The sequence below is a fragment of the Cuculus canorus genome, chromosome 2, assembly GCF_017976375.1.
Source record: "Cuculus canorus isolate bCucCan1 chromosome 2, bCucCan1.pri, whole genome shotgun sequence".
NCBI lineage: Eukaryota > Metazoa > Chordata > Aves > Cuculiformes > Cuculidae > Cuculus > Cuculus canorus.
The window spans coordinates 76715819-76743273 of NC_071402.1; the positions used below are offsets into that span (position 1 = coordinate 76715819).

Below are 27455 nucleotides of genomic sequence, written 5' to 3' on the forward strand. Positions count from 1 at the left end.
AGCGAGTCATAAAAGCAGGTAGGTAAATGAAAGTGAGGGAAATCTCTTGATGAAGTGCCAATGCATTTGCTGAAGTGATTTGTTATGGAAGGCCATTTTGATTGCTTTATTGCTTTTCTAAGTCTAAGAAAGTACTAAACCAATGTTGTAAAATCTTTGCAGAATATGTGTTTAAATGTGGAGAGGTATTAAGCCTGACACAAATTATCCAAGTGGCATGGTGCTGCAGAATATGAAGGCTTGGCATAGATTACTGGCATCATCTGCAGAGAAACCGAAATTATAGAGGTGTTAGACAGTTCCATGGTGGGGAAGTTTGGAAAGCGGGCTATATGTATTTTCTTGGAAATTTAGAGAAAAGAGACAGCTACTGGAATGGTCTTTGTAGAAATGGAAAAGGCACATGCTTATGTTATGAGAACAAGCACGTTAGTTTGGTGAATCTTGTGTGTGCCACCTGTGCCAAAAAAATGTGCTCAAAAGTGAGAAAATATGAGGAGAACTACTGCAGAATGTGCTATTACTTAATGAGATGCACAAAGCTTGTGTTGTCATATTAGCTAAATTTTAACAATGGAAACATTTTCTTACATAGGCATGAGTTAGAGTGATTGTCAATAAGACTGAGGCCTCCAGTGGTGGTGAAAGGCATCCTCCACAAACAGGCGCAAAGGACAAGACCTTAGAGGAAACAATTCTAATAGTTCTTTCTGATCACTTTTTCATTGCACATTAGTTCTGTGATGAAGGGAAGCTCATATGGACTCTGTTCTTTAATGTTAGTGGGAAATTACTGTACTTAAATTTCTGTAAATTATGCTATTTAATTGATCAAATGGTTGACTGCTCTGAAAAAAAAAAGGAAGGAATGGGGGATTTTAGTTCAGGTTATTCCGGTTAAAGGTGTGCAAGGGAAGCTAAAAAAGGCTGAACTTTGTTTGAATGACATATATGCACCTCAGGACTGTATTAGTATAATAGTTCCAAAACAACAGTGTAAGAGACAATTATAGGAGTGGCCATAGACCTTACATTCAGACTGGGTTTAGTAGCAAGTAAATTTGTAGGAGATAATTGGCTACAGATAGGCTAAAGAAACCTGCAAATGTTGCTAACTTAAACCAAGGAACCTTTCATGACAGAAGAACTTTGATGATTTTTTTGTCTCTTCTCTAAAATATCTGCCATTATCAAAAAGTACCATACCCTCTGGGATTACAAAATACAGGAGAAATGTGTTTGTCTCCTCAAACACAGGAAAATAACCTGTGTTATAGATATATTCAGTTTCCTCATCTTTTGGTAAGAAATGCACAGTTTGTACATATGCAAGCATATATATATAGACAGACAGTAGAGTGACTCTGTTTCTCCCACCTACCTTTTCAAGCAGTCAAAGAACTTGGTTTCAACACTTTCAATACTCAAGTTTACAACCACATCAGTCTTGCTATGACCACCAGTCAGTCCGCATGTTAAATCCTTCATAAGACAGATATCATATTGTGCGCTTTAGTACTTTTACTGCTAGGCAAAAGGGACTGAAAGCTGAGCCTAACAGCTGGACTATTCACCATAACAAGCAATTACTCAGTCGTTTACTTGTTCTACTAAACATTGGGTTTGGGATGCTTGTTTTTCACGATGTTGTTTTCTGTGTGGGTAATCCATGTCCTCCCAGCTCAGCTCTACAGATACAGCACGGTAGTTAAGTATTAAGTGTACTCAGAATGATTTTGTAGTACAGACATCTGTTGGAAGGTAAAAGGTTTTGAAACAGAAGTCTCTCTTCCAGCCGTCAACCCTGTAACTAGCTACTGCCTTGTTAATTCTCTAGGATGTTATATATTATTTTAGTCTCTGCAATTATTTTCTCTAACATTAATTTAGCTTACAGTTGGCATCAAAGTCCATGGATTTCACTCACACTTTTTCTGCAAGAAGAAACAATTCTTTAATATGCAAATCAGAGCAACAAAGTTGGATGAATTTAGTTAGCATGCCCTTGAAGGAGAGAAAGGCTTTTATGAAAAGCTCAAGGTTATAGTTATGTTCCTAAGCATGATGAAAAAGCTACTTAACCCTTTAGAACATAAGTAGGAAGATTTTCATCATAAAAAGGAAATTTTTCTTGTGTAGGATATTAAAAAAAATGGGAATCAAATTAGTGGGAGGGATGATAAGCAGAAGCTGAACTGTAATTTTGACAAATGCTGCAGGCCTGTCTTTCTTATTTTGTTGGACAAAACTCTAGTCAACATGGTAAAATAACCTGTCCTCATAGGCACATTGTAGGAATCTATCTGGAAAACATATTGACAGATGTGTTCTTTCTATGCTAAGAGGTGTTAGCATTGGCAAATAAAATTGACTTCAGTGAAATTGTTAAATAAGAATAGTAGACGCTAAGACTTGAAGCCTGACGTGATACTGCCATACAGATTCTTCATAGTTTACAATACAGACACAGGCAAGGAAAATTTCTCTAGTAAGCATGGTTTGCTTCAGGACTGAAAAGTGATATTAACTTCATGAAATTTCTAAAAGCTCTTTTCAGCAAGTCCCTGTGCATGTGCTTTTCAAATAATACATATCTAAATGAAAAGCTCAATTAAAATGGATGTTTGGCCTAATTCAGAACTTATTCCTTCAGCCTATATCACGCCTGAGTCCAAAAAAAAAGAAGAGATGCTCTCTGCAACACAAAATGTTTATTGATTTTGATCGATTGGATAAGCAAGTGAATTCTGGAACCAAGCTTTACCCAGGATGAAGTGAGATATGCACCCTCTGATGCAAATCCAGTCTTAGGATCTCAGTTTGAATTTTATGAAGACAATTAAGAGAGTTTTATAAAGAAAAGACCTCCAGTCTTTATGAATTGATAACATTTCATACTTGATGCTCCTGAAATCCAATTATGCATTATTTGATTATCAGTATAAGGCAAAAATGCCTTCAGTGAATTAATAGAAATTGCAGACAAATATTTTGTTTTCTGAAAAATCAATATAATCCATATTGTACTACTTAGCTCTATCAACATCGATGAAATCAAATAAGTAAATAATGAAAATCAATCATCAGACATATTAAAAATAACATTCATCATCCTTTCAGGGGACAATAACAACAGCATAAAGAGCACAAAGAAGAAAACCAGTATTTGATGTCATCTTTCTACACTGAAATCTGTCTATATTTTAAAGTATCTGTCTTCATCGGAGTCCACTTCAGCAGGCACTAGGCAATGGGTCCTCTCACTCTGCTTTCAGAGAACTGAGGTCAAGAAGAAAGGCTGAAAAATGCAAAAACTCCACAAGATCAAATACTATACTTTCATTATCTTGTGGCTATCCCCTCAGCTATCCCCCTCAGGTTTGAGGACCTAGCCTCAAACAAGGCTTTTGCTCCACAGGGTGCTGAGTCCTTTCGCATCATATTCCAGCATGAAGGAATGCCATGCAGCATTTTCCTCTTCTGGAAGGTATTTTTTTCTAATTGAAGTTTGATCCTGCATTAACAGATGTTCCCAAGGAACTTTTTATTTCCAGTGAAGTTAGCCAAAACCAAAGTTGAGCAGCTCTGTGATTTTGACAGCTGAAAACTAACTGACACAACACCTTATGAAAATAATCTTTGAGGTCCTTACCTGTAAAATCACAGCTCTAGGTGTGCTAGTGAGAAGCAACTCACCTTTTTGTGAGTTTTCATTCTGTGGTGGGCCCAGATGATATGCTGTTTTACAGATCTTGGGGACTGTCTGTGCTGCTCAACAGCCACTTGACAACGATTCTTCATGTAATTTTAGAAAGATCTTACACATGTGAAGAACAGACACGCTTTCAGATCTGGTTATCCTTCCCTAAGCTTGCTAGGCCTGAGAAATGTCAGGCAGGGTCTTCTTTTGTCCAGAGCATCCTCTTCTGATATCCCTTCCATGGGGGGAAAATCTGTAGCTCCCTTACATATTTGCTGTTAATCAAGTTAATATCCAATCCCTGTTATTTTCCCTCAGGTTGTTTGGCTTATGGGCACACCCATGATCCATAATGCCTGTCAGCTTGGCCCTGGATGCAGCTCATGTCCTCCTTTCCTCACTTAGCACATGCTGCTCATGCCTTAATCTACAACTGTTTAGTCAGTTATACTTTATCCCTCCTATATTTGGATGAGTATTTTTGTTCGTGCTGACACCACACAATTGTGCAAGACTAAGCAAAACCTCAGCTTAGACTTATAAATCCTAAGACGGCCAAAGAAAGATGGATAAGAGAGTTGCTGCAAATTTTTGCAAATATTGCTAGAACAGACAAATCCAGAGAAGGTCTGAGGCTTAATACATTCTGTTATTGTTATAAATAAAGCTTAAAACTTACTATTAATACAAATGCATACTTTCCATTAATATTAATATTATTATTATTGCTTGACAGCCTTGCTGATCTTGGCTTATCTCTGTCTCAGTGCCTGAGCACAGTAAAGTCTTGAATTTCCTGCAGGTCTCCTTAGTTCTTCTGCCTCTGCCACCACTAACCACGCACAGGACGAGTCACATTTCTATCTAGCCACCACCCAGACATGGCCACTCACTAGGATTGCACCAGAGGACAAATTGCTCCAAAGTCTTTGTCATTTCCATCTCCTCAAGGGTAGTAAGAGTGGGCAGTGACTCCCATCCCAAGCAAAGGCACTGAAAGCACATAGAAAAGTACATGCCCAGCTTAGCAGGTGGCTGTCCAGCGTTGTGCAAAGACCTGACAGACTCAGTGCACCTCTGCCTCTCCTGTAGGCATGCTGCCCTTCATTGCTGCCCCACAGTAAGTCACGCAGTGATTAGGGGATCTCTCCAGAAACCACTTTAAATGGCCTCAGGACCTTTGCTTTGCAAGTCTGTTCCGTTACATCAAACTGGTTTGACTTCATTAAGCCTCAGTTAACTTCAGTTCCCGGTGGCAGTATTTCTTATCTTGCTCATTGACCCAAGTACAATGACTAGTCAAGCCCACGAGTACTTGATTGGCAGTAATGGGAGCAGCTGGTACATTTAAGGAGTTTGCTAGTAAAACACTGGTTTCAGTGCCCTTCAAAGGTATGGGGAAAAAAATTAATCTGACAACTTTTTTTTGCACTCAATAAGGTATATTTCTCTCTTTGCCATTCAATGGGATTCACCCATTGCTTTAAACTATTTTATTGAAAGGGAGAAAACTGATGACCGAACTAGGAGAGGAACACAGCATGTAGTTTTGCCCCACACTGTGCCTTGCTCTGCCAGCTACTCCAGCCAGCTCTGCTAGCTGTTTCTAGTATTTCACCTTGCCACAAAATCCATATATTGCTTAAGACCTATAAAATCCTCTTGCAAAGAGGACACTCCTAGAACAGCGCTTTCACTTTACACTTGACTCCAAAAGAGATAAGCAAAAAATGGTGTTTTCTTTCTATGGAGTGTAACTTTTGCATCCCAGGCCTGGCTGCTATTGCTTTACTTTAGAATAATTACTTACCCCGGTCAGCTAACTGACCTAGCCATCCATGCACCTACAGCTACAAACCCTTCTCTCTTTTACTGTGAGTTATCTTTTTCAGCAGAAATGGCTTCCAAGGACAGTGAAATGACCAATAACAGCTATGGCTACTACAGGCCAGCCTACTGGTCACTACAGTCATCTTTCCTTCTCTCCACCACACGTTCATAGAATACTCCTCCCCCTTCTAGCACCTTTTCTCCTCTCAAATAATTTTACAGATAGGATTATTTTAAGGCATCAGCCACTAGATCTATACAGATGGCACCGAAGAGTGAGTAGCACCTATAGCTAGTAGTGTCTGAAATACCCCATATTTCCAGGGGGTTTCTCGAAGCTGAAAAAGTCTTTAGGAAGCTCAAACTCTTCTTGCTGTAACACAATTATTTTTCTGTTGCCTTTTAGCCAAAAATCACATAATGAAACTATATTGGGGCGCACACACCAATAAATTAACAAAATAGAACTAGAATATCTATAGAACTAGAATATCTACTAGTTCCAGGTACTGATTTATTTCCAATAGCAGGCTGGGGTGGTCACATCCCCTTTCTGCTCCTCCAGCCCTGTGTGGGATAGATGAAGGTTTTGGAGGAAGGATCAGGAGTTCTGTTGCAGTAAGATACAGACCTGGTGGTTTTCTTCCCAAACACGTGACTGTTTGGTGAGATTTCATGAAAATATTGTTGGCCATATCGTGAGGATCCATCGTGCCTTGACAGATGGCCTTACAAACGGCAGTAAGTGCTGTGAGCAAGGCACAGAGTAAACCCCTGAAGTAAGAGAGTCCTAGTCTTTCAGGGATAATTCATGATTTCTGGACATACTATTGGAAATACAATAAAAGAGTGTATAGTTAATTTCCCACTTTTTACATCCCTTTGTTCAAGTGTTGAGGCTTAGCTGTGACTGAAGTTGTTCTGGTTTATAAAACTGCTTTTATTATTTAAATCAAAGTTAATACAGCAGACAAACACCAGACTTAAACTGCGACGTGGCAGAGACAAGATGAATGGCAGCCATCATTTGTCAGTTCATGAAGCAGCTCCAAAATCCTCCTGTATTTAAACACCTGTTTAACCTTCGTTTTGTTGATTTGCACAGTCATTAATTAACTGCGTATGCTAAGTACACCTATCCCGATAGATCAGGAATTTCACAGCCTATTAGAGCACATAATTTGCATTTACATCACAGTGTTGTCAAACCAAATAATTATCTTAACCTACACATATACATCAAATTTTAGGAAGTCAAAACAACTTGTCTCCAACTGTATTTTTCAATTATATATATTAGCATCACTTTTCTTTTTGCTCAGTCAAAACACATTCCACAGATAGTGACATCAAAAACTTTATTGCCCTAAATTCTAATTGCCGAAAGTAAGAAAACAAGCCAAAAAGGACCTAAATCCCAGACCTTAGCTGTGCAAAGGTTAGCTTGCACTTGCCCCTGCATTTAGCAGAGGTGGCTTTAGTTGTCCTTGCCTCTGGCTTACAGCACTATATTGCCTTCTTGCTAACTTAGACATTACTGATGCCCATATGCTGGCACAGAGCCCTTCTCTGTGGTGGAGGCTGTACAGTAACCTGTGGGCAGTACCTGCTCACTCAGGCAGTCTGTAGCCTCCTGCTCAAACACCTTCTTCCTGTCTGCCCAGACCTGAGCTTAGCTTAGGGGTGTGAGCTGCTGCCTATGCTTTAATGTGCCAGCAAACTAGGCATATTTAAGGTTTCCTGGCTTTTCATTTTAAAATTTGAGGAAGATGCAAATTTTTTTTCAGGAGACATAATTATCGGTTCCCACTAACTTGAGATATTTTTTTTTCTCCATCACAGATAAGCTGTGAGTGCAAAAGCAGAATGAGTTGCTGATGTGCAAGCGCTGGCTCTGCACCCGGGTTTTGGTAATTGGGGTAGATCATAACAACTTCTACAATATTAAAAAAGAACAAGAAGGAAAAAAACCCCCAAAGAAATAGATGACTTCTTAAACTATACTAACTCAAGGTAAAGCAAAAAATTGAACTGGAAGACCCCTGGCTGAGCTGCAGCAGAAATGTAAGGTGATAGTGCTCAGTCAGCGCTGCCCCCCCGCTAAGCTGCAGCACCTGCAGCTTCCCTCCCACTAGCGCTCACTCCTTTGCTCTGGCCCCAGTTGTGCTCTGCTACCAAGGTGGCCAAGGGCTAAATGCTGCCTGCTTTTGGCTACAGTTGCTGTCCCTTGACCGTGAGCCCACGGTGGCCCTGCAGGTAGCAGGCTGCCCCCTGAGCTTGCCTTGCTCAACCCCACAGCTGAGTACAACCCAAAGTTAGTGGGTCTTTACTGACCAGCTTTTGTACCACTCACACGTCTAACACTTGACTGAGTGGCCACTTTATTCACATCCACAGACCGTGGGCAGAAACCAAAGCAACGCAAAGCACCATTCAAATATTGCATATAAAGCAAATTCTCCTCCCCTCCTGCCATTGTGATAAAAAGTCAAACCCAAGGTAACATATAAGAAAAGTTTTGGGGTATTTTTTGAGGGAAAGGGTGTAAATCTTTTCTTAAAGGGACTTATGTTTGCTATAGGAGATGTTAGGCTTCATACAGTAGATGCTCTCTTTTTTTTTCTCTGTCAGTTGATGTCAAAGAGGGATAATAATTGGTTGTATCTGTAAAGAGCAGTGTGAATTCTCTGCCACAGATTTTCTCTTCAGCCTCGATGTGTTATTGTCTTGATGGTTTTAGTTATCAATATATTCTGCATGTATAACATTCATGTAAAGTAACTAAATTATGTAAAAAGCAACCCCCATAGCCACTGGGCTATGCATAAGGTAAAAGGCTTATGTGAATTTGTATATTAATTGATTTTTTTAAAAATAGGGAAACAGCAAACCACTGCTACCTTGCTTTCCTAGATTTAGTGTCAACCTTCAGATTGTGCCTGTGATTGTGATTTGGAAAAGAAATGTATTTCAGTGTCTGAAACTACTCATGTGACTACTGAAATTAACTGTAAAAAACAGTCACTGCAAGTAGTTTTTATCTAAGTCACTCTCCTAAAGCAGTGAAAATAAAATTCAGAAAGCCAAAGCTTTATAGTGAATTTTGACAGATACTAGAAAATAACTTGGGTATTTTTCCTCTTTCAGCAACTAGAAGAGTGCAGCCTTTGACATGCTGGTTGGGACAGCTGTCCTGCACTCATCCTTCTTTGAGAAGGTTGCATCAATTCTTCACCTGTTTTTACTTTGGGCCATATCCATGGCTTGGTTAAGCTGATGGAAGTCTTTCTGTGGACTTCTGTGGGCTCTAAAACTAGGTGCAAGCTAAAAGTTTACACTTTGCAAGACTGTAGCACGTACCTTCTTCTAGCAAAGCAATACTGATGCCCACAGAGGAAGGAAACTGCTTTTACAATTGCATTAAAAGTACTAAAGTGAGTTTGACTGGGAATTAGACTTAAGAATAATGCATTGGCATGGTGCCTGGCTGGACTACTGTGCTTGGCTAGCACCAGTAGTCTTGCATGTGCCTCGCTGGCCTTGCAGAGGATTGTGGTGTGCCAATCGTTTGAAAGATGTGGCCCAGTCTAGATGGTGCAAAACCTTAGAAGGGGGTGAGTGGGTGGGTGGGGAGAAAGAACTTCACGTGCTTGTGTTACATGGATTTGTTTGGCTTGGTTGTCAGAAGAGTGGAGGAAGGTCTCCCAACCCAGGTGTATCAAAATATGTCATAGTCACTGTTTTTCTCACTTGTTTTTTAGAACAGCCTGGAAGCCAGAGTTGCTATCCCTCTCTATAGGTATCAGCTTCAGTCTTCAATCCCCTCGCCTGGGGATGAAATTCAAATCTCCCACTTTCAGCCTAAATGTCTGAAGCTGCCTTTATGCCACTGTTTAAGAACTCACTGGTCCTCTGGAATAGAGCCGGTCCTGCACAGCTCTTCATCAGATGCCAGTGTGCCTCTGGCCTTCAAGGAAAATGCTGGACTTCAAATTGCAAGTGTTTGGAGCCTCTTCTTGGCAAGTCTAGCTCCAGCATTAGCAATATTCAGCATGGGTGGATGCTCAGCTGCGCATGTCTACTGGACATTGCTCAGCTGATACTAAAGGGCCTTTGCAACCGGGGTCCTTGGTGGGATTGTCTCCCACGTGTACTATGCCCATGTACCCACTGGGGAGACCACACCTGCTATTAAGGATGGTAGAGTGGAGGGGAGTGGGAGTTTGCAAAAAATGCCTTTATTTTAGTCTGCCTAATGTCTTTTTTACTTAGTCCTAAAGTCTTTGATCAAGTCTCATCCTCCTCCTCTCTACAGCAGTGAGCAGTCACTACCCTCATACCTAGCATCTGCTGGCTGAAGCTGGAAGTGCCCAATGGTGACCTGTGATTTCCCTCTTCTGCTTCCTCTTAGTTTTCTAGCATGAAACCTATTGTTCATCATGTTGCATCTACTAAATATTCAATCTATTAGCTTCTTAGTAATATTTGATGATGTCAGTGCATAAAATCTGTTGGGCCCATTCCACTATCAGTAATTAAGGGTGTGTACCTGTCTTCATGCACAAGATCTGAGTTTCTGTATTTTTAGGCCCCTTGTTCGCCTCCATCCCTCCCTCTTCTTTCACTGCTCACCATAATACAATAATGGTAAACTCAGAGCTCTTTCTGCCTCTTGGCAGGAGAGGATGAGCAACAGGGGTGGAGGAGTTGAGAAAGCCGCCCTTGCAGTGCACTGGCTTCCAGAGCCTGTGTTGTGCCAAGGTATGAAAAAATAAGTCATCATTTCCGATTTGAGTTGCAAGGCTCCCTGGCAAGGCGTTTCTGCAGGCTAATGCAACCCAGTCCCATGAAACAATTATTCCCGAGCTGTAACACACACTGCACTCCATGGTTCCAAGCAACACACACATAAATTAATGGCTTACTCGCTGTTTCTTGGCTGCAGTCTACTCAAGGTTGGGGCCAAGATCGTGTTTTTTTACACTGTGTTCCTATCCAGGGGCACCAGCCTGGAGCTTTTGAGTTTTTTTTCACAAGTGTAGATAAACTATCTCTCTGTAAGCAGTGACAGCTGAACACCCTCAGTCATAATTAGGGGTGAACTGGGTGTGACACTCTTCTCAAATACTTTTCCCCTTCGTTTGCTGTTGCAGTATAGGTTGTGCTCATAAACCTGATGGAGTAGGAGGGGGTAGTGAATGACTTGAGAGCTGAAAGTTAGCTATCTGATTAATATTTATGATAAATAAATGGCAGGGGGTTATTGGCTGCGTGAAGCTAGGCATCAGTCTATGGGGTCACCTTCTGAGTTTAAACATATTGCACTATGACCAGCGATTCTCCACAATACAGTAGGATTTATTAATAGAAAATATGTCAATATGAGTTTGCCTTTGTACATGTTAGCAACATGTACAGTGAAACACATTTTTTTTCTCAATCTATATTGTTATAGTTCTTTTGTGTTATCTGACATAACCATTTATAATTTGGGCTTAAATATGTTATTTGTCAAAATGTACTTTCAGTGTTAATATACCTTTAAAATCATAGTTTATCTTTTAAATATTGAATTAATATTTTTTTCAAATCAATATTGCTCATATTAGTGCAAATTTGTTAATCTTGAGATAGGTTAACCATTCCTTCCAGACCATAAACAGCATTTAATAAAACAGTGAGATTTATATAGCTCTACACAGCTGAACAAGATTCTAATACGAAGCTTGTTTAAAAAAAAAAAATCTGACATTTTACAGTACATCAATTGAATTTTATACATTTTTTTGGAACAGTTTTGTTTCTTCTCTATTTCTGTGTGTGATCTAGTACAAGAATGAAGGGAACAGCAACAGGTAATGATACTTTCCTCAATATTGAAAAGAATGCATCAAAGAATGCATCAGATATATATCTTGTTCCACATGGCAGCAGTGTTGGATTTCCAAGCCTGGAAAAGAAGCCAGGTAATTAAAAATCTTCTCAAAACTTAGTACAGCAAGAGGGAATGGCATCAGTCAGGGCACTTGCTGCTACAGAAGAATGGAAACAAAACAACACAAACTATAGACAAAAAGTATTTTATGCCACTTTATCAATCCAGAATCTCTCACTTGAGCAATGGTCAACATTTGACTCTAAGGAATTTCTAAGAGGAGCTGAAAGGGGACAATGTGGGCATTGCAGTAGTCTGAAAAATGGAAATAAATCCAACTTACAATAACTTCCTGTTCTAAGAACTTTAAACTGAAAGGCAGATCCCTTTGGCCTGTTACAATACTGCACCTGGAGAAGCGTGCCAGCTTGGTGATTATCAGGCAGTCAAGAAGAACTTCAAGTTACAAGTGACATTCTTTATTAAAAAAAAGCTTTTATACTGAAAACGTGCTTTGTTCAAAATAGCACTGCAAATGTCACTTATCTTATTAAAATCAATGTAATAAATAAAATATAAACAACCTGTGTCCAAAACTATGAATAATATTTTTATCTACCTCACTATACATCTGGCCCACTGTGCCCCTCCCACCCACACCCTTTCTGAAATTTTTCTAAATTTTTTTTGCATGCGATTTTTTTTCCCTGTTTACTACAAAGAGCAGATAAGGTTACATATCGTACACTGGGAAAAGCTGCCAAAAAAGATTAAGCTATAGTCCTAGATCACTGATAAACCAATTCTACATCACAATACCTGCCTGCATGAACTACTTGGGCTGTGTCCTGCAGGGCAGGCAACAGACTTGCGAGAGACTTCTCCCCCTGCACACAGCGAGAAGTGTGCCAGGTGATGTTACGACTATTACAATGACTAATCACGGAAATGTTTGCAACCTAAAACAAATTCCTTAATTGCGATTTGAGCAATTTACAACTACTCCATTTGTAGTGTGTCTTACGCTATGAAAGCTGTGAACTGTTGCCTGAATCAAAGAATTGAAGAAATGCTAGATTCTTCTTTTTCACTTCCAGAATTCCAAGAGCTAAGACGAATATGCCAGCTCTTCTGGCCTCCTAGCCTAGCTTCCTTTTCTAGTCTTCAATTAAAAAAAAATATCTCTGTACCTTACATTTTGTATTTTTCAGGGTTTTTCTTTACATGCACAGAAAAGGTCAGTATCTTTCATATTTGAGGAATGTGTTCTGCGTATCACATTTTCTTTTTGGTATGGGTTAAAAGAAATGATTGTCCTAATGGTTCAGGAGTTGGACCCTTCTATAGCCCAAAGAGTTTGGAGACTTCAGACTTAAGTCTGATGGCTCTTTGTTTTCCATCCCCTCGGGAAGATGGGAAGATCAAATTCTGCCTTCCTTGAGTACTTGCTGGTTGGTGGCTGGAGAGTAATGAAATTTCTTCAAGAGATGCTATTTCAAAGGAAATGGCACCTAGGGGTGAAGGAGTCAGGGAAAAAGATCTGATAACCCCTTTCCTTGTGAGTATGTGGCCTAACGATTTTGAATTGCTATCACTTGTTAAGAAAGTGAGTAAGAGAAAGCACATACTGGAGTTTCCACTGTTTAAAAAAAATGAAAATCAAACAAAAATTGAAGCTTGAACAAGGAAAACATTGGATGAAAAGAAGTCTTACGCCACACAAACACACACACTCAAACACATACACACACACACACACACACACACAGAATACTATGCATACGTGGACACACACAAGTAAGAATGTGTATTTTTATGGTAGGTTCTTGGAAATAGACATTCTTAGCAAATATGGATGACAGACCAATTGTAATTTATTTTCTTTTAACACTGTATCATCATAAAGAAAACTGGTATAAATGAAAAAAATCTATTTCAAATATCTACATCTAAAATTTTAGGCAGTGAAAAAGCACTTCGTTGACAAGGAGTGTGGAATGATGAATGTTAATTGTCAGAAACTGCTGAATGCCTTTTTTTTTAGTTGCCACAAACAAATTCACATATCAGAACGAACAATACTGCTAAATATTCCTTTTTGGTTTTTTTGATTTTTTTTTTGATTTTTTTTTTTGTTAAAACGCACCGGGGAAAAGAAAACAAAAACCTGGAAATTCATACATCTTTCAAAATTTGAAATTGAAGCAATATTTAGAACCATAGATGAAGAAACACTGTGGCATTGGTGTAATATACACAATGCACTTTTTCTTTTTATCTGTAATGTACATCAAATACTTTACAACAATGCATTAACAAAAGGCAAGAAACATCTTGCTGTACAGAGGAAACCCCAAATGCAACTTGAAGCCTAGATTCACAATGAATGAGGATATTAAACAAAGTGTGAGAAGCTGTTCCCCATAAAGTATGTACGCTGCTCAGTTACTTGTGCTTAACTCTTGACCCACATCCACTGTCATGTTCTCCCTCCTTCCTTCAGCCACATTCAATATACAGCACTGAACTTAAGACTCTACGGGCCAACAGTAAAGTTGTCCCATACTGTAAAATATATATATATATGTATATATATATTTCTTTCTAATTACTCCCAGGTTTAGCTTTCGTATCTTTTAGCCTTCTAAAAAAATCTCTTAAATTTTTCCATACTGGTTATCTGGGCCTTCCTATGGAACAGGCTTTAACAAACTAAATTTGCAGGAAAAAATGTCTTGTGGTATGCATGCACATGCACAGTTCCTGGAGCTTTTGTATCTGCCCAAGTCTCAAACCCAGGAGTCAGGAGAGGCTGGATAGTGGCTTGTTTCATAGTTAAGTTCACTATATGGACGAGCAGCTGAATAGAAGTCGACATAATTGCCAGTTGACTTTAGTCCCAGGTGCATGTTGTATTCGCTTGCAGGTGGACGATGATGTACTTGGTCCTCAAAGAAGGACTCATCATAGTTTCTTGTTGAATTCTGAAACGGTTGATATGGTTCATAATCTTTTCTGCTGGGCTCCTGTGGAACTGGCTGTGTTGAAATCTGAAAGACAGTAATACCCACAGCTTGTTAGATACAATTTACTGTGGACAACAAGAAGGAAGGAGCAGTAAGTCTCTATCATGTTGGAAATAAAAAGTTTACCTTTGTAATCTTAATATGTGCTCAAGGTATTGTTTGATAGTGAATAAATTCCACAGCTTTGCCTTGTCATTATGTTTCATTACATTTATTTATGTAATACTTTTATTAAAAAATATTATTTTTTATTTATTTTACTACTGCTAACAGGTACTGGTTTACTTAAAATGTAATTTGAATGTGGATCTGAGCAGAGTAGCTTTCAGTTACTTTTGTGACTATAACCCGTGTATAACCTTCTGACTATTTTGCAGCTATTTAATGCAAATAGTGGCGGCTAAAATTCAGCTTTGAAGAAGTGAATGGAAGTGATATACACTCCAAAGATACTAAACATTTTGCAGCTGCCTTTGCCACAAGTGAGATTTTGAGTGATACCATATCCTTAAGAACCATTTATAGTCTTCCGGGAACTGAAATGAGAAAATTTCAGGGTAAGTGCCCTGAAATGTGTTCTACTACTGTTAAGCTGAACCATCTTCTTATTATCTCTTCAGCACTTCATGTTGGCAATCTTGTGTTGTTGCTACATTGCAACAAGTTACTTTGAAGCTGAAATATTTAGGATATGAAGTAAAAAAAAATCTCAGGCAGTCCCTTAATGTAAGTTTGCCATAAAGTTTTTTTTGTAGGCAGCCCTAGCAATTCTCTGTTTTTATAGTTGGGACTTAATCAAAATCTTAATTTTATAACCATTTTCTAAGTCTCTTAGTGGCACACTACCTTTTACTCTATCTCACCTTTGTTAAGTTTGGGCAGTCTTTGTGGCTGAAAAATGATATAGCCCTTCAATCCTCAAATGGTCATATTGATGCTCAGGCATTGGTGTCAGAATACTCTTTGTAGATCCTGCTGTCTCTGCAAGATCTAGTAATACTCCCTCAAGAAGAGAGGAACAGTTGCACTGTTGTGTCCCAAACACAGTCATACTCTTTCAAAGCATTTCTGTATAGAGTGCAAAAGGCTGCCCATGTCCTTTAACAACCCCACAAGTGATCTTACAACATTGGGCCCAATATTAGAAGAGCACAGGGGAGCATAACTGCTCTAGTTTCTATTTCTGGTATTGCTATCAAATTGTATATGATCTGGAGCATCTCATTTTATTTCACATATTCAAACACAGATGTTTAATTCTGGACACGGGAGAAAAATTCTATACTAAGCAACCTAATTACATGCCAAAAAGTTTTAGACAGGCAATTTCTGAGTAGAAAACAAGGGACTGAAGTAGTATTTCTGGGTTCTTTTTTAGCTAAAAACATTATTGCTGATCATAAACCTAATGCTTCTTTGAGAAAGCAAGTGGGAAAAGATGGGAAATTGGGTTTGGGTTTTGTTGTTTGTTTGGCTTAGTCTTCCTCAAAATTTCACCCACAAAATCAAATTAGTTGATTCATGAGTGCAGTTAGAGTGCACCTGCTGTTACAATACCTCATACCCTTATTTTCTTGAAATACTATGTTAATTAGAAGAGCTTAATCCCTTTAAATGCGATAAAAGCAGAAATACCTTCATGCACTGAACTGGCTCACACAAATAAAGGAATACGGTGCACCACAGGAAATACTGGCTAATTAAAAAGCAAAAGCAATAAAGAGAAATGGGGGCAGAGAATATCAGAAACCCTCTTCACGTAAAATTTATAGATTAAAACAGAGATTAATTTATCTGTCTGATAATACTAATCACTTTAAGTGCTTTCCTTAAATGGTTTCTCATTTCTCTAGTTGAAATATGCTATAACTTTTGCATATTACACAAAGAAGTTGTGAAAATATTAGAGTTGTGATAGTTAAGTACAAAGCAGCATTATGCATAATGATGAAAAAAAAAAAAAGCCTATCCATGCAGAAAAATATCTGTATTCTAGGGATTTAGGAAATACTACAGGGGAAATACAAGCTATATGAATGCCATATATGTCAATTTTGCATGCTTTGTGTGAGTGCATTAGCTTGACACTTATGCTGACAATTACATTTTTGTAATGTCCAACTTCTTCAGACATACTTATTGCTTTCTGTTTTTCAGGGACGGGACATTTTACACATTTTACACAGTCCTACACTGCTTGACTTGGATATATTTATGTGAGAAAACGTCCTTGCTTATGAAACGCTACATTTTCTTTTGCCCATGCCCCAATGCATACTTCAAAAAACAACCAAGCAAATGGCTTGTTACAATCATGCTTCTGGAGTGACTAAATAGCAATTCTGAGGGCTTTGGCTACACCAAAGTGTAGCGTACCTATCCCTGCCGAAGACATAGGTGGTTCCTTCTCCAGGACTGTTCCATACTTGAGTTTCTATCGGGATGCCTTAGCATGTGAGCTGTGTGGTGTCAGCAGTAGAGTTGGATTTTATTATGCCTATACTCAAGCAATAAGATGTGACTGGACTCAAATTCATTGGCACAGGATGTCACAAGATACCTGAGACAGCAGAAGTGCCCATTAACATTAGCTTGGCTTTTGTAGTCTCTGTCACACACATCCAGAACTTTAAAGGCATTCAGCATCTCAAGCTGCTCTTGACTTCATTGCGAGCTGCAGGCTTAAACACCTGAGATAATTTTTGTGCATATGCCATCTAGAAAAGTAACAGTTTAGTCTACTTGCTTACCTGGTTATGTTTGATGTCTTCTGCAGGTGCACCATATGAATTCCTGTACAAAGTTGAGATTCCAGTGTTCTGAGCTGGAGAGAGAAAAATAGGAAGGAAAAAGCGGGTTTATCAAACATACCTCTTTGGCCTCAAAATGAATTCTCAAGGCTTCGTTAAATACATTATACAGAACCTGTTTCCCATGCAGACTTTAAAAGCATCTGCAGACTTCTATGTTCCTCCACTGAGCAGTCATCATCTTTGCTTTGGTGCACATGCAGGTACATGGTATACACTTACTAAACTTAACAGGTGCTATGTCATGTTCATATCAATTTTGTTCATTTCACATATAAATCAACAATATAATTTCATATACAGCTAGCATTCAGTAATATATTTCAGGTTATATATGGGATTTTATATCACGCGTACACAAAGAGATAACAGTTGTAAATATCAGGATTAAGAAACATTTATTTCCTTTCACTTCAGTTGTATGATACAGCAAAACCTGGATAGTTATCCTACAGTGCTTTTGCTGTATGGAGAAATTATTCATGGAAAAATTGACTAAGTGCAAGTGAAAAAAGAATTATGCAAAAAAGTAACAAGTAGTTATACTGAAGAAATCTGGCCAAGATAGTCTCAAATCAATGAACTGCTGTCACTTCCTTCTCAGATGTCCTACTACTAAAATGCAAAGACAAAACTGAGCTATGAGTTTGAAATCAGAAATAATTCTAAAGACACAGATAACATCATACAGCTTTGCTAGAATTATTTCCCACTTTGCCCCCTCCAAACACATAAAAAGCTAAGGATTTTTCCTGCAAAGCTGACTTCAGTGATCACTTTGATTTAGCTGTTGAGCTGAGGCTCCCTTTGAGGCTAGAACGACTGTAGTAATTTCTCATATTTGGAAGAATATGAGGGCAGTATTTTGTGTGGCTGCTGTACACTGTGCTTACGGGGCATGCATTATTAACTTCCCAGACGTTGTTACCAATGATCCGATGCTGTCATGATGACTCTCATTATATGCCTGAAAGTAAAAATTGCGTAGTTGTGAATCAAGAGTCATCAGCAGTACTGAAACGTATTGTTCATGCAACTTCTCTCAGGTCTCTGTGCAGTGATGTAATATCTGGAGGCACTAAAGAGTTGCTTTTAATACCTTCACAACTCAAAACCTTGGAGGGTGATGACTGAGCATCAAAACTGAAAGCTTGGTTTGGGATTCATGCTAGTCGTATCACTAAGAAGAACTACAGTTACTGAAGAAGTAACCATTCTTTCTTCCTTTGCAACCTGCTAGCACAGATCCCAGCATGTACAATTGCCTCCATCTTTCCCCCACCCACTACACTCTCACTGGAGAAAGGAATGGCATGGTGTTTAGTCACAGTTGACTGTAATATGCCAGTTCTGTTCTTCAAATCTGCTAAGGTTTCCATGCTGAAGGTATAACTCTTGTTAGAGTTTGGTGGACTGTTCCCTGTGGGGCTTTACAGATGTCAGATGGTGTTCTTAAAAATCTCCAGCACATTCTTGATACAGATAAAGGCAGAGCTTATGTGTTGGGGTAAAGAGCCCTAACAGCTGGAAAAAGAGAATTTTCACTTGATAACCATTAACTAATAGGGATGAAAAAACTCTTGCTTCTTGAAGATCTGGATGCAGTACATAGTCCACTGCAGGAAATGGAGAAGAGCTCTTCAGGTCTCCAAGGACTGCAGCAGGATCCTCTCTTTGAAGGCAACACAACTATGAAGTGTAGTAACAGATGATGATTAGTCTTTCCTAGTGGCAGGCAGATTTAATTCTGCCTGTGTGCCAATAGGCGGTAACAGATGGAAATGATAACCGCTTCAGCAGTTTGTCTTTGGCCATAGACGTTAGTACTGAAGGGCTGATCCGCAGAGGTTCTCTCTGCTCAGGCTGTACTTTGTCACCAGACTTGAGTGCTGTGTGTGACTTGACTGACATTTCAGAGTTTTTTATATCCCATCTGCATCCTCTGCTTTGGATGTGTTTGGAAATTTTCCTCCCAGTGACAGTCTTTGGTATTAGAGGAGTCTGTATCAGCATTGCTATTTATAGTGCATCTCATGAGGGCATGACTCTCAGTAGTACAATTGCCATATCTTTCCTTGATACCATCTTTTTAGTGCTGTTTTTGTGAGGTTTTTGCTTGTCTTACAAAGTGCTAGAAGATGTTGGGTTATACAGATTCCTTTTCTCAAGATCCAAAGACAGTCAGTATTTCAGCTACCTAATTTTGTGAAGTGCTACATCTTAAAAAAAATGAAAATGATATTCAGTGTGTTGGACTCCCATAAACAGGGGAAGAACTTCTGCTAACGATTTTGTTTTCACATATATAAACTGCAAGATAAGCATGATTGAAGTTTCATACATGCAAGTTTTCAGCCATGTGTGACTGAACACATTCAGTCCAGACAGGACAATACTGGTTGAACAACTTGGATGCCAAGAATGAAAGACTGGTATACGGTGCAACACCTGAGGCTTTATGAAGACTCTGATGAAAAACAGCAAACTGGACACATGCTAATTTATATGTACTTCCTACAGCTACCAAAGAGACTTTAAGGCGGGTTATGACCTTGCCATTTTTATTTATAGGTATATGAAAAGGCACAAGGTTCATATGTACCACTAATAGCCATGACTATGATAAACAGAAATAGTCTAGAGTTGGTGCATAGCACCTGTCCAATGCAGCACTGTGACATTTGCACTGATGCTCAGAATTGTCACATGCCAGATTGAAGACTGTTACAGTCTCCCAGATCACATATTCTGCAATGGAAAAATGGATAGTTTCAGCTTATGAAAATAGCTGCAAGGTTTGCATTGATGGTTTTACTGCAGTGATGTGGACACAGATCAACAGCTTTAAAATTAAAAAAAAAAAGTATTATTTCCTTAATGTAATAAAAAGAAACATAATGACACATTGAATGCTTGGAAATGAATGCCAAGAGATCAAGAATAAGAAAACTTGGCTTAGTCTAGCAGGGAGGCTGGGATAATATGTCTCTAGAGGAAATGTAAGTCAAGCAATGTAGCTGCTAGCAACGCATGCAGCCCTGCTCCATTACCTGCTTCTGAACACACAGGTGGCATCCCTGGGAACTCCTTTCCCACTCTGCCATGCTTCAGTGAACACTTGACTCTTGCTGTCCAAAAGTAGAGGGCAATTATAAAAGAAAGAAGGGAGAGAACGAACTAGATGAATGGACAGAGATTGAGTGGTTAGCATCTGATCTTTGCTGTTAATGTCGTATACGTACCATCATAGTAAAATTATCAAACAGAGAGAAAGTGAAGTTAATGAAGTGATGCTCTTTTTAAAAACGTGGCAAGAGAAGAGAAAGGGGTACAAGGAGCAAGAGATGAATTTTCCAGCAGCCTTACTCGCTTACAGAGATGTGAAAATTGTAGGTTTAGATGAAATGGCTTATGGAGTATGTGTGTATGTGTGTGTATTTTATGTAGTAGCTAAACATTAGTACATGATAGTACTGAAGAGGTACTTTTTACTAGGCAAGATTGTGAAGGTTTTAAAATGAGTACTATGATCAACCTGCAATACTTTGTAGTTGCATTGCACAAAGAACATTATAGAAAAATACTCTCTTCCCCCCCCTTTACCTTTTCAAGGTAATATTGTTTTTTTCAAAAAAAATATCATATAGTTTCCCACAGCAGTTTTTGCAAAGCTGCCAACATTGAAAATTATGTCACTCAGTGGTTTATATGTCAAAGGTATCACTGACTGAAGCCGTCCTCATATATCCCAGTCACTTGATTTGTGGTTTAACAGTCAGCTTTCAGTTCTTGTTAAGTACTTATTCTAAATACACTTGCAGACACTTTGAAATAGCAAGGTGCTAGCCTTTTGCCCTCACAAACACAGACTGACAGTAAGAAAGGATAGCCTAGCTGGACAGGTAGTCATCCTCATCTGGTATTGCACGAACTGCTTTTTCTGCAGCAGGACTACATTTTCTAAAATTTTGTTCAAGACAGTAATGGAAAATGCTTCTGTGCCTCACAATTCTCAGCTAAAAGAGATCATTACCTGTCACTACCATTGCCACTTTCCTACATGGTGAAAGATGAGGTAAGGGCATGGGAAAAGATTACAGTGTATTATGTTTCTTTTAAGTAATAGTGAGTTCAAGTACCCTCAGCGTTTGTAGCTGTTGTAGCAGATGATGGCAGTTGGTTGTGTTCTAAATGTGCAAGGACTTGCAAGTAAGTTTAAATAACAAAAGTACAGATGATCGATTATTGATAACAAGAGGAAAATAAATTAATCAGAAGATGTTTCTGCTGGTGGAAATGAAGACACAGAGTGCAGACTAGGATGCATATATTAGCTCATCAAGGGAACTAACAAAGTAAAAGAAATTTTAGAGTAGGAGTCCCATGATAGTATACAGTAAGCTTATCTTTTATGTTCTGAACAAATACACCATGGCATAAATAACTTTATCAGATGTACTTATAGTTCCTGTTTTTTAAAAAGGAATATAATCATTTTTGTCTTAAAATACACTTTAGGTAATAAAATTTTATTATTGGTTATTATTTTGTACAGAGACGATGGACAGTAAATATACCACGCATCATAAACCTATGAAGGGAAGATGGCAATGAGAACTTTGATATTGTTCCTCTATTTTTTAGCTGTCTTTGTGAAATCAATATAAGTTACCATCTTCAGCCAAACAGTTTACTTCATAACAGTGCCCATTTTTCAAAGAAGTTTCCTGACAACTCCCCACAATGACAAGAAACCAACATTTCTACTTTGAAAATCCATCAAAAAACCTTCACTACAGTCTCAGCCAAGAGGTCATAAAGTTTTTCAACTATAAACTGAGAAAAGCTTTGGAGAAGACTATGGAGAGAGTCATGGATATATTTGGGCTACAGCTATGGCTCTGTATTCTATGTAAATCCATAAGTCAAAGAAAGCTCTCCGTAATGCATCAACTTCTCACAAAATAAAAGAGCAGCTCAAAAGAAGTATATGCTAGGTGTAACCTGAGAAAACATTTATCTAAGTCTCATGGGCACTGCACAAAATGAAATACAGGCATTGCAATGAACTTGCTACATGAACTTATACTAGACCATCCAAGTAAAGCCAAAATGTCTTACAATTAAAATCACAAATACTGATTTTATACTGTCCTTTAATGAAACATTTATTTTATGAGCTACAAAAATAATACACAAATTTCATGGTGAAAGTTGATGAGTGAAACTCCTTCTGTTATATTCCTTTGTTCTAAAGATGGTGGTTAATTTGAGCTCAGACCAAATGAGCTGACACTTGATGATCTGAAAGAGAGAGAAAATGATTTGTTAATTTCATGTTCATTTATACAATGGTTATATAAGACTGTGAAATATTATTATACTTTTCAATTTGATTTTCTTTTGATTTTTCTCACTGAGCTCAGTAGCTGGAAAAATAGTCTATAGCTGAGCATGATGCTGAGTTTCAAATTTCCTTACTAAAAGCTCACCCAAAAGATCAGTAGAAAAGATAAAGTACAAGCAGGTATTAAAGGAAAACCTGATGCAAATATCAAAGTGGAGCAAAGGTTGCTGGGGAATTACAAGCCTCACAATCTGAAAATTATATTGAAAGAGAAAGGAAACAAAGGAAACAGGAATGGGGGAAGAAAACCACTGCTGTAAAAGATAAAATAAAAAGAGATGGGGAAAAAGAAACACCATTTCTTTTGAAGTGTGGAGAGAGAGAGAAGACTATCTGCAAGGAAACAGATTTTCCACATGGAAAAACTTCTTTTTGTGAACTTTCTGAGATAATCTGGTAGCCTAAATTTGCAGATACAGCTAGAATAAAATACTAATGTTTCTGCTTTTTCAGCCTGCTGCTTTTACTTCTGAGATTCCCTCTTCATGGATCCTTCACAAAGTGCTGAAAAAACCCACAGTCCTGTCCTTCACAATCAAACACGTAAGGACCACTGAAGTGTTTTAGAGAGCTGTCTTGTGCAGTGACTATGAAACACTCAAAATATTAGATACAGAAAATGCAGTACCTTGACTGAATCTACTGCAACTTCATGTAGTACTCTGCAGATGCTGTTCAGGACACTTCTCATTTCTGTGGTTTCCAAATGCTCTTGACCGTCATTCGTCTTCAGATTTTCACTTGCATGATAATTGATCTTCTGTATTGCTTTGTCACACAATTTCAAATGCTGGCCTTTAGGTTTTGATTACACAACAGTGCATAACACAGTAGACGCAGTGTGTACCATAATACCCAAAGTACACTCTTGAACGCTAGTATGGATGGCCTGTTGCTGAAGTAGCATGCTACTGGTGTCCTTAGTGAGCTGAGAAACACATTCTGGCATCCTCGGAGCAAGACCTTTACAGGGGTCATGGGAAAAGGTAACAAGCATTCAGAAAGTGCAGAATGACTCCTTGCTGTGATCTTTTTCCTTGCCCCAAGGGTGGCTTTTGGAGGAGAGGACACCATGACGCTCAGTACTGCATAAATGTAGCAAAACGCTCAACAGATGTATAAGCTTGTGCCATGATGATGGAGACCAATATGTATTTTGCAAGAGAAATAAGAAAGAGGTGCAAAAGACTCAAAATATTATAATTATTAGAATGCTGACAGGTTAATGAGTTCACTAATGGAGCCTTCAGTGAAACCTGCAGTAGATGCCACAACATATGCAGACATCACTGTTCCATTTACATCAGCCCAACTGAGAAAGTAACAGGGACAGACTTTACAAACTGCTACTGAATTTCCTAGGAATGACTGACGTGTAAAATAAGCTAACTGCTCCCGAAAAGCCATTGCCTGCAAAAGACAGATGGTAGGGATCACTCATTGTCATGCTTCAGAAACAACATTAGTTAATACAAGGTGGATTTATTCATTTCCTTCTGAAACAACACAAAATTTCAATTAAAAAGAAATGCAAAATTGCTGTCAGAGCCTTTCCTCTGTAAAGAAACATGGTCATATAAAAAATTTTTACACAGCATTGTATTCATTCATAAAAATCAAATATTTCTTCGGTTGCATTGTGCAAGGTAGCTAAAACTCTGGAATCAACCAAAGCAGGTTGACTCTTTTCTATAGTAAAGTAAACCCAGCCAAGCCTATAAAATCAGCAGTCTATCACAGCTGACTTTTATATATACTATGCAAGCATAATCTTACCTGTCATGGTGTCTTTCCTAGAAGTGTGTTCTCCTTTATTTCCATGGTAAGTGGCATTTGTTCCAGTTGATTCATAGTCTGTTTTTCTTTCTTTTAGGCTTATCATTTCCCGAGGTGAGGCTGGGGCACTTGCTAGATCATAAAAATGCATTTATTTCTTTCTTGCCACATATGACTAAATGTAGTGTTTAACTCTAGAGTAAGCATTTCAGTAAAATTTATATTTGCTAGCATATTAACATTAAGCTGTTTGAAGAAACACTACCCCATTATGGAATACAAGACAAGATGCTGTATTTTCAAATACAGAAATGCAGTCATTCACGGGACAATCAACCACAAACATTTTATCTCTGAATGTTTTACTTTTTTCACTTCCACCCAACATCTAAGATGATCATTAAGAAAAAAATTACAATAATGATTTTTTCTTCCCCTTTAACTTTTAAATTTATTTATCTTGTCAAAACTTTCTGGTATAGGCACTTCCTTCTTTTTCTCAAAATGGATAATTTCTTTCTGTCGAAAAGACCATTAACTTTCAACTGTGTGAAAAAAAGCCTTAAAAACTGTTTCCCCCCTCACCTGTTGAAAATAAGGAAACCTTTTAAATGATTCTAATGGGGACAGGAAGAAAAGAAAGGTCTTTTTCACAGAAAACATACAGCAAAGAATGACTAACACTTAAAGGTAACTCAAATAATTTATCTTCTTTAAATATCTATGTATGAACAATTGCCATTGAAGCAACAACTGCCACTTTAAGGTATCATTAAAATTAAATCCTTCATCAACAATACTTGTGTTATGGTTAAAAGAAGGAAAATATGAGGTCACTAGGAGGAGAAGTGGGTTTGTACTTGATTCTCACGCACTGGAAAATGTGAAGGTGATCACTTGCAGATCGAGATGCTTAGGAAAAAGAGAAAAGCATTGGTAGATTCAATTCACATTTCCCTGCTGTTGAAGGCAGGGAAAGAAGTACAAGGCAAGTGGCAGAACACCTCAGAGCGTCGTGAAGGCACAGTGGTACCAAAATGACCAAAGTACTAGTGCTTACTTACACTCCCTCCCCTGCCTCCACCTAGATGGCTGATATGTCAAAAGAACCTCAAAAGCAATAACAATGTCCTTGCATAAAAAACGAAGAAAAAAAAAGAAAAAAATGTAAGACAAACTCATCTGAAGCTTGGTCTTGTGATATGTCTTTCAACATCTCTAAACTATGTTACATTTTTTTAGTTAAGGCACAAGGAAGCACATGCAATTAATTAAGGAGTAGGGAAGCACAAGTGATGTTGAATTCTGCTTAGCTTGGTTCTGCTGGTTCTGGCCTTTGACTTTACAGAGCAAACGTGGGACAGACAGTTTTTCTTATGAAGCCATTAGAATTGGGTATTGCTTTTAAATTGCTTGTCAATACTGATGTAATTCTAAAGCTGATAATCCAGCAGATATAAAGAAACATGACATTAAATTACCAAATCAGCTCCCAGCAACTTGAGTCTACTAGGGAACAAAACAGAATGAAAACCTTGAAAAAGTTCCTAACATGAGGATGCATTTTGTTTCATATACTCTGGTAATGCTTTTAAGTGCTCTGCTGTTTTGAACAAAATTTACTGATAGAGACAAAACCATTTCTCTCTGGTCCCTGTGGGAGTTATGTGTCTCTTCCCATGTAAGAACAACTGCTTTCTGGCAAGTATTACAATACAGAAGTGCCCTCTTTCAGCATTTTTACTGGAAGCAGACACAAAATTATTGGTTGACATTAGACTGAAAAGTGTTATCGAGGCTTTCTGCCTTATTCTTAAAGGACACGGAAAAGAAGATAGCTCTCTATGCTAGTTATGGCATCTTATCACAAGTCCTATGGATGGATGGGACATTGTGAGTTCATTTACTTCAACTGTTTACCCCAAGGTAGCATCCAGTATACCAAAATAATTCTTGACAGATTTTCATCTAAAACTAAAGATCTCTAATGACAGAGACCACATAACTGCTCCAAGTGGTCTGTTCCAGTGCTTTGTTTTCCTACTGTTCCCTGATGTCTAGTCTGACTCCTTGCTGCTCATTATTTCCATTTGTCTGCTATGAAAGCAGAGGAAATTTATACCATTCCTCGTCACAGCTGGATGTTATGCGCTTGAATACTTGATGTGTACTTCTCTGCCCACTGCCCCTATCTTAGTCTCTCTTATTCAAGTTAGAACAATCTCTTATTCAAGTTAAAACAACTACAGTCCATTCAGTGTGTTCTCATATCCTGATTTCTCCATCTCCCGATTCATGTTTGCAACTGACAAAAATTCCTATGGAATTTCTAAAGCATTTTTGTCTTGCTAGGTATTCTCCTTAAAATTTATTTGCAAAGGACTGGATCTTTTTTTTTTTTCCTTTGGACAGTGTAAGGGTTGATTTATTTGCTTTTGATTCTTAAACACTCAACGTGAAACTGTGTGTGTGTCTGGGGCTTTAAGCCTTTCAGCATCTGGCTGCCCTAGTGTCTGAGTGGTGTGGTGAGAGAAGGGAGGGGGCTTCAAGCCTTGTGAATAGTGGAAAGCTGCTGAATCACTCTTGACTGGGTGAAAGAGGCAACAGTACCTCTGGCTGGGTGAAAGAGGCAAGAGTGCCCCTGACTGGGCATGTGCACCCAAAGAGTTCAAGTAGCAGCTATTCTGGCAAGGTTCTCTTGAACTGCAAGTGAATCCTAAAACCCCCAGAACCAATTCTGGAACCTTCCAGAGAGGACTTCTATGCATGCACCACTTGGAGAACTTTCTGAGCACAGATATTGTGCATGTGTGGTGAGATCCCTTCTCTATTCACCTCATAAACTAATAGGGGGCATAGACAAATATATTTGTCTATAAATAACCTGTGCCAAAAGGCACATGTGCATGTCTGCCTCTCCATGGACCACATTTTCTGCTGAGATGTTCACTGGATCCATTTGGGTGGTGAATTATTTTTCTGCTAGTTTTCCTTTCCTTTTTTTTAAAAAAAAACCCAAACCAACAAATCA

At 38.5% G+C, this 27455-nt stretch overlaps 1 protein-coding gene across 7 annotated transcripts in view; it reads right to left on the reverse strand.

Annotated features, from left to right (window-relative positions):
- Positions 1-10658: 10658 nt before the first annotated feature.
- CTNND2 (catenin delta 2) overlaps positions 10659-27455 on the reverse strand; it is a 662788-nt gene continuing 645991 nt past the window's right edge. The window contains exons 21-23 of one of the 7 annotated variants that reach the window (XM_054059035.1): positions 24425-24556; positions 17182-17255; positions 10659-14455 (exon numbers count right to left, since the gene is read on the reverse strand). In XM_054059035.1, coding sequence (XP_053915010.1) covers positions 14195-14455; positions 17182-17255; positions 24425-24556 — 467 coding nt within the window. In that variant the 3' untranslated portion in view covers positions 10659-14194. The remainder of the gene's footprint in view (positions 14456-17181; positions 17256-24424; positions 24557-27455) is intronic. The other 6 variants (XM_054059034.1, XM_054059037.1, XM_054059036.1 and 3 more) reach the window with 6 other exon arrangements.